Source organism: Carassius auratus, chromosome 16 (assembly GCF_003368295.1).
Source record: "Carassius auratus strain Wakin chromosome 16, ASM336829v1, whole genome shotgun sequence".
Taxonomy (NCBI): Eukaryota; Metazoa; Chordata; class Actinopteri; order Cypriniformes; family Cyprinidae; genus Carassius; species Carassius auratus.
This window is the reverse complement of record NC_039258.1, coordinates 12,049,668-12,058,377: the sequence shown is the minus strand read 5'-3', so window position 1 is coordinate 12,058,377 and position 8,710 is coordinate 12,049,668. Positions and strand designations below refer to the sequence as shown.

The 8,710-nt window shown below is 37.1% G+C and overlaps 1 protein-coding gene across 1 annotated transcript; it reads left to right on the top strand.

Annotated features, from left to right (window-relative positions):
• The first annotated feature begins 5,556 nt into the window (after positions 1-5,556).
• On the top strand, positions 5,557-8,507 carry LOC113116774 (uncharacterized). The gene is made up of 6 exons (XM_026285102.1): positions 5,557-5,728; positions 6,778-6,892; positions 7,011-7,384; positions 7,532-7,598; positions 7,749-7,914; positions 8,393-8,507. Exons 2-6 carry the CDS (start codon positions 6,871-6,873, stop codon positions 8,505-8,507), a joined length of 744 nt encoding a protein of 247 aa, XP_026140887.1. The 5' UTR covers positions 5,557-5,728; positions 6,778-6,870.
• The last annotated feature ends 203 nt before the right edge of the window (positions 8,508-8,710 follow it).

The following is an 8,710-nucleotide window of genomic DNA, read 5'->3' as shown; positions in this document are numbered from 1 at the left end:
GTTAGAGGGTTGGACTCCCAATCGAAGGGTTGTGAGTTCTAGTCTTGGGCCGGACGGAATTGTGGGTGGGGGTAGTGCATGAACAGTTCTCTCTCCACCTTCAATACCACGACTTAGGTGCCCTTGAGCAAGGCATCGAACCCCCAACTGCTCCCCGGGCGCCGCAGCATAAATGGCTGCCCACTGCTCCGGGTGTGTGCTCACAGTGTGTGTGTGTGCATTTCGGATGGGTTAAATGCAGAGCACAAATTCTGAGTATTGGTCACCATACTTGGCTGAATGTCACTTCACTTTCACTTTCACTTACTTCACTTTCACTTAATATAGAATATGTATTTCACCTATTTATTTAATTTGTGTTCTAATTGGCTTATTTAATATAGATAATAACTTGAATTTGACTGTGAATACAATTCTTCCAAATGACTCTTTGAAATACCCTTTTCACTCTTGTTCTTCAGAAAAACACTACAACAAAAATAAAAATAAAACCAAATAATTTGACAGTGGAATTTGAGTAAAAATACAGAGAAGAAAAAAAAATAAAAATAACAATGTATCAACCTTAATGCTCTCATTAACAGTCCCAATGTGGATTAGGGTTTAACCAAACTTTAGCTCCAGTTCAGTGCTGCTTACACGAGATCCATCTTCCGCAATTGAGTTCTGAGCAACACAGTTAAGTCAGAAAAAAAATAAAAATAAAAAATAAAAACGAAAGAAAGCGTGTTTTTAGTGCAATGCAGGAACAGTTCAGGTTCAAAGGCTTCTTTGACGATCGTCTGGTTCCAGAAAATGTGCTGCACCTGACTCAAAAGATGATGGAAAATAGAAGATAGCAGGGAGATAGAGAGAAGGACAAAAAAAAAAAAAAAAAAAAAAAAAAACAACCTTGCAAAAGACAAGGACAAAAATACAATTAGACATTCTGTTCAAGATATACATCATCACAGCAGTTAATCTGTGAATAAACAACATTTCAACATATTTAACTCCATGCTCATTTAACGTTAACACACTGAAATTTGCATAGACATGCTAAGAGCATTTTTCAAATAACGTGATTAGGCCTCATCTGCCCGTATCACATGTGTGTCACAATCAGCCATCTTTCATAGCCTAATACACAACAAAAACCCATCAAAATAACGCTTGTAAACTGTTTAAAGTAACTTTTAAACCTGAACATTAGTTATTTAACACATTCACACTATATTCCTCCCGTTTTAAACAGAGGATTAGCTTATATACATCTTATGTAAACTACTGCACATAATACAACAGCATTTGATGGTTAAAAAACATTTACAGAACATTTAAGCAACCTCTATAATTGAGGATTTAATCACTTTACTCACCAAGAGAATTCAAATTTTCTAATTATGAAGGTTTCAGACAGGCAACACTCCAATAAGTTTCTCTCTACTCGATAACAGTTTGCGCCAGCATCAATTGTGATAAACGACTGATGATGTTCAATTCAAATTTCTTCTCTCAAAATCTGTTATTTTTCTCAACACAACTGCTGATTTATGTGTTCTAATTGTGTTTTCTCCTTTTTCAGGACCGTGTCACAGCTGCTGTTACTCTCTTTCGCATCGCACGTTCTCTCTCGCACAGCTCCGATCATAGGACGGGACTAACTGTTCGCTCTCCTCATTGGACCAATTTTTACTTTGTTTTATTTGAAAAAAATAAAATAATTCTAATATTGTTATATACTGAGCTAGGGTTGATTGACCTGTAGGGGGCAATCTATTGCCGTTTGACTGCTTAAATACCTAACATAAAAGATGTTAGGGGGAGATTTCTGCTGTGTCCAAATTCAGGGTCTACATCCTTCGGAGGACTCATTTGAAGGATGTTACGTCACAGCGCTGCGACGAAGGCTGTCCAAATTCGTAGGATCCTTCAAATACGGCCCACAAATGCATCCTCCTTTTCCCAGAATTGGAAGGATCGGTGTGGTGGATCCTTTCGCGCCCTACCTATCCCATAATTCTTTTCGGCAGGACGAAGCGAGCGTTAGCGGAGTGGGGGAGGAGTATTATTTTTGATGTTTTATAAAAAACTGGCTTTTCAAAAATAAATTTTTTCAGTGGTTTTCTAGTTAGGTTCTAGTTTTGTTTTAGCGTTAAGCATTTTTTTTACATTTGTACGTGTATATGTATAAAAAAAAAAAAAGTTTACTTTCGTAAACTAGCTTCTTCCTTACTGCCTGTGTGAATATCCCCTTACATACAGCTTATTTGTTAGTGATTGAAGCTGTTTTTAACGCTTCTTAGGATGAAAGAGCAGACAGAAGTGTTTATAAAGCTCTGGGGAGAGAACGATGAGCTCTTCACCCATGTCTCGCTTAGCGCTGTCACGGTTGCTAGGCGACAGGATATGAGCAACGGGTAAGGGAGGGAACTGAAAGAAGGGTAGGCTGTCCAAATTCACAAACACCGACTTCCGGTTTTTGCAGTCTTCGGAGGACCCATCCTCCTTCAAGAGAATAATCCTAAGAAGAATCCTAAGGAGGATGCAGACCCTGAATTTGGACACAGCTTTCATCCACCTGTGATCTGTGACATGTGTATTGTTTACACTGCTGGTTCCTCCCTAGTAATGCTGAAATAGTGTTTCTGTTGAAATGAAGTGGAAACAAGCCCAAATATGCTAAAAACCATCTTTCTCAGTTAGAGAATGTTGCTTCATTCCATGTTAAATACAAACCTTGCCAAAATGAAAGATTCCTCTGAATAGAAATGCTTTTTGCAAGACAGAAAGACAGTTTTTAATGTGTTAGAATTCCTATGCACATGAACTTACGTTAGAGCCTCAAAGCTCAGGTTTGTCAGTTCACAGCATTCTGAGATCACTAATGCTGAAATAGTGTTTCTGTTGAAATGAAGTGGAAACAAGCCCAAATATGCTAAAAACCATCTTTCTCAGTTAGAGAATGTTGCTTCATTCCATGTTAAATACAAATCTTGCCAAAATGAAAGATTCCTCTGTCTTGTGAACAGAAATGCTTTTTGCAAAATGGAAAGACAGTTTTTAATGTGTTAGAATTCCTATGCACATAAACTTATGTTTGAGCCTCAATGCTCAGGTTTGTCAGTTCACAGCATTCTGAGATCACGAATGCTGAAACAGAGTTTATGTTGAAATGAAGTGGAAACAAGCCCAAATATGCTAAAAACCATCTTTCTCAGTTAGAGAATGTTGCTTTATTCCATGTTAAATACAAACCTTGCCAAAATGAAAGATTCCTCTGTCTTGTGAATAGAAATGCTTTTTGCAAGACAGAAAGACAGTTTTTAATGTGTTAGAATTCCTATGCACATAAACTTACGTTAGAGCCTCAAAGCTCCGGTTTGTCAGTTCACAGCATTCTGAGATCACTAATCCTGAAACAGTGTTTCTGTTGAAAAGAAGTGGAAACAAGCCCAAATATGCTAAAAACCATCTTTCTCAGTTAGAGAATGTTGCTTCATTCCATGTTAAATGCAAATCTTGCCAAAATGAAAGATTCCTCTGTCTTGTGAACAGAAATGCTTTTTGCAAGACGGAAAGACAGTTTTTAATGTGTTAGAATTCCTATGCACATAAGCTTATGTTTGAGCCTCAATGCTCAGGTTTGTCAGTTCACAGCATTCTGAGATCACTAATGCTGAAACAGTGTTTATGTTGAAATGAAGTGGAAACAAGCCCAAATATGCTAAAAAGCATCTTTCTCAGTTAGAGAATGTTGCTTCATTCCATGTTAAATACAAACCTTGCCAAAATGAAAGATTCCTCTGTCTTGTGAATAGAAATGCTTTTTGCAAGACAGAAAGACAGTTTTTAATGTGTTAGAATTCCTATGCACATAAACTTACGTTAGAGCCTCAAAGCTCAGGTTTGTCAGTTCACAGCATTTTGAGATCACTAATGCTAAAACAGTGTTTCTGCTGAAATTAAGTGGAAACAAGCCCAAATATGCTAAAAACCATCTTTCTACACTGTTAAAAATTACCTGCATTTCACAATAATTAACAGTATTATTTTACAGTAACTTGTTGTAATTAAGTTTCCCTGTAATATCCCAATGAATACCTGTAAAAACTACAGTATCCTTGGATTTTACAGCATTTAACTCTTATTTTACAGTAAAATCTTGCTATCTAAAACCTACTGTTATATCACAACAAGGTCTGTAATATCACAGCAACACAGTGTAAAAAATAAGTATTTCACAGCAGTAAACAGTATTATTACAGTGAAATATTGTATTGAAATGTGCCATGGGAAGTCACATGACATAACCGATCTGTTTTGAATTGAAAGCGCTGTCGTCGTGTCCCTCTTCTATTCCGGGCTGAATGGAGAAGGTGAGCAGCATGCATGTTTGCAGCACTTACACCCATGTTATTTTAATATAATTATAATATATACTTTAAAATAAACGTTTATTGCATGACACAGTTCACATTTTGTTAGCAAGTGCCGGGAATTGTTGAAAGTTCTCTCACAGCATTTGCTAATAGAAGTAACTTAATGTTAGTTAGAGTTAGGCTATAATTTTTCATGTCACTATTTTATACTAGTTTATAAAACCATTGATGGGACAAACATTGCTATATGTGCACATTTCTGTAATTAGTCAAGGTTATCATAGATTTGCAGGGCTAACCGTTAGCTGTTTAACTGTCTTTAATGACTTAGTGATTCAAACGGTCCATGATTTTTTTTCCAGCGGATATAAGTTAGTTACAACCGTTCACATTTTGTTAGCAAGTGCCCGGTTTCTTTTTTTTTTTTTAATTCTCTCACAGCATTTGCTAATAGTAGTAATGTTAGTAATGAGTAATAATAGTAATGTTTCGCTATAATTTTGCATGTCAATATCACCGTTAAGACAAATTTGGTATTTGTAAAGTTTATAAAACCAGTAATGGGACAAACTTTACTATTAATGTGTGCACATTTCTGTTATTAGTCAAGGTTATCGTAGATTAGCAGGGCTTACTGTTAGCTGTTTAACTTTAATAACTTATTGATTCAAACGGTCCATGAATTTATTTTTTTATTTATATTTTCAGCAGGTATCCTAGTTACAACATGACTGAGCTAACTGGAGTAAGTTATTCTCACGATGTGTTGGACAACTGGAGGGTTTTAACACTAGGGTTCCCACTTGTCCTGATATGAATGAATAATAATTGTAAAAGTTGTAAATGCAATTTACATTGAGTTAGCAATCTCAAAGTAATACAGAAAAAAAAAAAAAAAACTATTTACACTATTAAAACACTATTTATAAATACACCTTTCATTTTTGACATCCAGCTAGAATTAAATTACAATAATAAATGATCATATTCTGTATTCAAACTGAAATTCTTATTGTTGGTTGCCTTTGTGTAATTTCTCCTTTTATTTCCTTTTCTTTCCTTTTCTTAGTTCTTTCCTTTAAGTAATCCTTACATTTGCTGTACGCTTCTATCATAAGTGCCACAATGGTGACATGTTTTCTAATTATCCCACCCACATTTTCAGGAGCCATCCAAAATCATTTGGTGACACTGGCAAGCACAGTGATACTGCTGGAGACGGATGTCACTCTCTTCTGCAACATGTAAAAATTAGAGTGGAGAAAAAAAATAGGAATAAAGCTCTTGCTCAATGCTGCAGAGAAAGAAGGCAGCGCACTGGAATGGCAGGAGAGGCCAGAGGCAAGAGGTCCTGTTGACCAATACGGGTATGTGGCAATATGTATGTGGCAATATACATGTAAAGTCTGTCAATATTTTGCATTGTAAATGACCATGAATAACACTGAAACAGGACAAAACATACTTTTCTCTTGACTAGTTTATTGACACTTTGACATGGGCCCTTTTCACAGCAATCATGTTGCGATGTAATTACCTGTGATTATGGACTTGTTCCATTTAGGATTTATCTGAGCCAGGGCGCTGATATTGTGCATAGTGGCTCTCTGGCATGCATGGTTGTGATACACTAAATACATTGACCTTAAAGGGATATTCCACCTCCCCTTGAGTAAAACAATTGATTTTTACCTTTCTCCTGTTCATCCAGTAATTCCCTGAGTTTGGCGATACCACATATAGCTCCAGCCTAGCATAGATCATCGGATTGGATTAGACCATTAGCATCTCGCCCTCAAAGTGACTAAGATTTCAAGAATTTTTCCTATTTAAAAGTAGTTTCTTCCCAAGTTAGAACATGCAATAAAAGTAAGGGAAAATGAAATGTGGTGATTTTCTAGGCTGATCTGACATGGAACTATACTCTCATTCTGGTGTAATAATCAAGGAACGTTGCTAACTTACCATGGGCGCAGTGATATCACGCAGCAAGAGACAAATTTTAAATAGGACAAATTCCGGAAATCTTAGTCAATTTGCAGGCGAGATGCTAATGGTCTAATCCTATCCAATGATCTATGCTATAGGCTGGAGCTATACATGGTATCGCCAGACTAAGGGAACTGCTGGATGAACAGGAGAAAGGTAAAAATCAATTGTTTGATGGAAAAATGAGGTTAGGTGGAAAATGAGCTTAATTCCCCAAATGGTAGAATATTACTTTAATTAGTTTGATAAAATACACCTGTGTTTACAACACTATTACACTGTAACATAACTTCTGTGGGATGAGTCTATTTAAACAGTCACAACAGGGAATCAAACTGCTGACCATTCAGTCATGAGATGACTTGCTCCAACTTCTGAGTTATAACCATCCCCAATAGTATTGTTACTCTGTGATGCCCACTCCTAGGTATGTCAGGTGGGGCCCAGCAGATTTGCCGAGGGGGAGACCGAGGCAACATTGGAGAATATAAAGAGGGATCTGCTGAACATCTACTCAGGCATGCCATCTACTCTCTTTTTGGGTTATTTTGTTTAGAATTTAGTAATTTGTCAAGATCTGAACACTGTGTGTGTTGGGCGGCTACAAGACCAAATTGTTACTTGGGTACTAACAATGGATTTGTATGTCTGTGTACACAGGGGAAGGAATGAGTGGGGCAGAGAGAGCAGAACCAATGATGGAAAAGACATGCATCATCCTGCGGAAATACCTTAACAAAGTGCCTGCTGCAGCGATGTCTGAGATCAAACAGGAATGGCCATTTTTCTTCTCTCAGAAATGCCTATTCTCGCACTTTAACCTCCTGATGGACGTTGATGTCCTTCAGAAGCTACAGGAGGAAATTAGTCGAAGAGGACAGACCATCCTGGATTACTGTGCAACACTGGACAACCCAAAGATCCGTGATGTTCTGGCCTGCTATGATCCAGACTCTGACAAGGCTGCCTGCATCCTGCTGCTCCTAATGTTGTACTTCAAAGAGCCGAAAGAGAGTTTGATGCTTGAAGTTCATGTAAGATTTTATTATTCAAATATTTAAAATGCAAAATGAGTGATTACATTATCAAGATTTACCTTGCATGATTTACTACCTCTGACCAGTGAACAATATTTATCCTTTATCCTAAATCCATGCTATTGTGTGTTAACTATGTTACAGCCATGTGCCACTGCTGTGGACGTCAATACTGCAGAACTCCCCGGAACCCCGTGCTTGATCATTCAAGGTAATGTTACTTTGATCTAGTACCGATATTTCTAACTCATTATTTTGTTTTCATTCTAGAAATCTATATGACCACAATAAATAATAATAATTACATTTGTATAGCCCTTTGTATCTTAAGCAGATCTTAAGTTGTATCTGTTCATTTCAGGTGACATGATGAAGCCCTCTGGATGGCTTATATCCATCGAAGGACATGTCGTGATGGGCCCACACCCTTTATTTTTACATGGAGTAGCTGCTTTCTTCAGCAGCTATTACGTATTCAACCTTGAGTATCCTACCGCTGGATCTTCGACACTGGAGTTCATTCAAAGGTATTTTATAAAGATCACATTTAATCTTGTAATTCACATTATAGTACAGGCTTACAAGTCAATGATTGTCTTGAGGTCAAAAATGCTGACAAACGAGGTACATGAGGCTAGCCTGGTGAGACCATCCTGATCTCACGAACTCATTCAATTTCGCTCTGCAGATCAATCTGGGTTTCTACACATGTTATGCTGACAAATACCTGCCGGTCCAATCACAGCTATTTATTTAGTTTTGCTACCTCTCATAGTAAAAAATCTACCACTTTGCCTAACGCTAACCTAACCTGAGGCACCTTGGCTAAAAATGGCACAAAAAAAAAAATTATGGTGAGAGTAAGATCTAACAGGTTTTTAATTATAAATCTATTAGGGTTCTATGTGGGGAAAAAGCACAGCAAAAAGCACACCTTGATAAATGCTGTCTGCAATACATACTGTAAGTCTATTTAAAACTGAAACTATCTTTGCTTATTAACAGGTGCTTCCTGGGCATCAATCCTGAAAGAGGCTCAAAGACCAAGAAGCGGACAACAATGAACCCTCATGTGAGCACCCTTTTGAGGAAACTTATTGACTTTGAGTGGGCATCATAGGTTTTTTTTTTTTTTTTTTTTTTTTTTTTTTTTTCAGCGGTAGTTGTCAGGCTCAGTTTTGAGTAGCCTTGTTCTTTTTGTAATTTTTCCAGACAACTTTGCACTACAATGCTGCTGCATGTGACTCTTGAAGTACTTGGCATCTGCTAAACAAATGAAAAATATTTTTTTCTTAATAAATATGCCATTGGGCTAACGTTGAC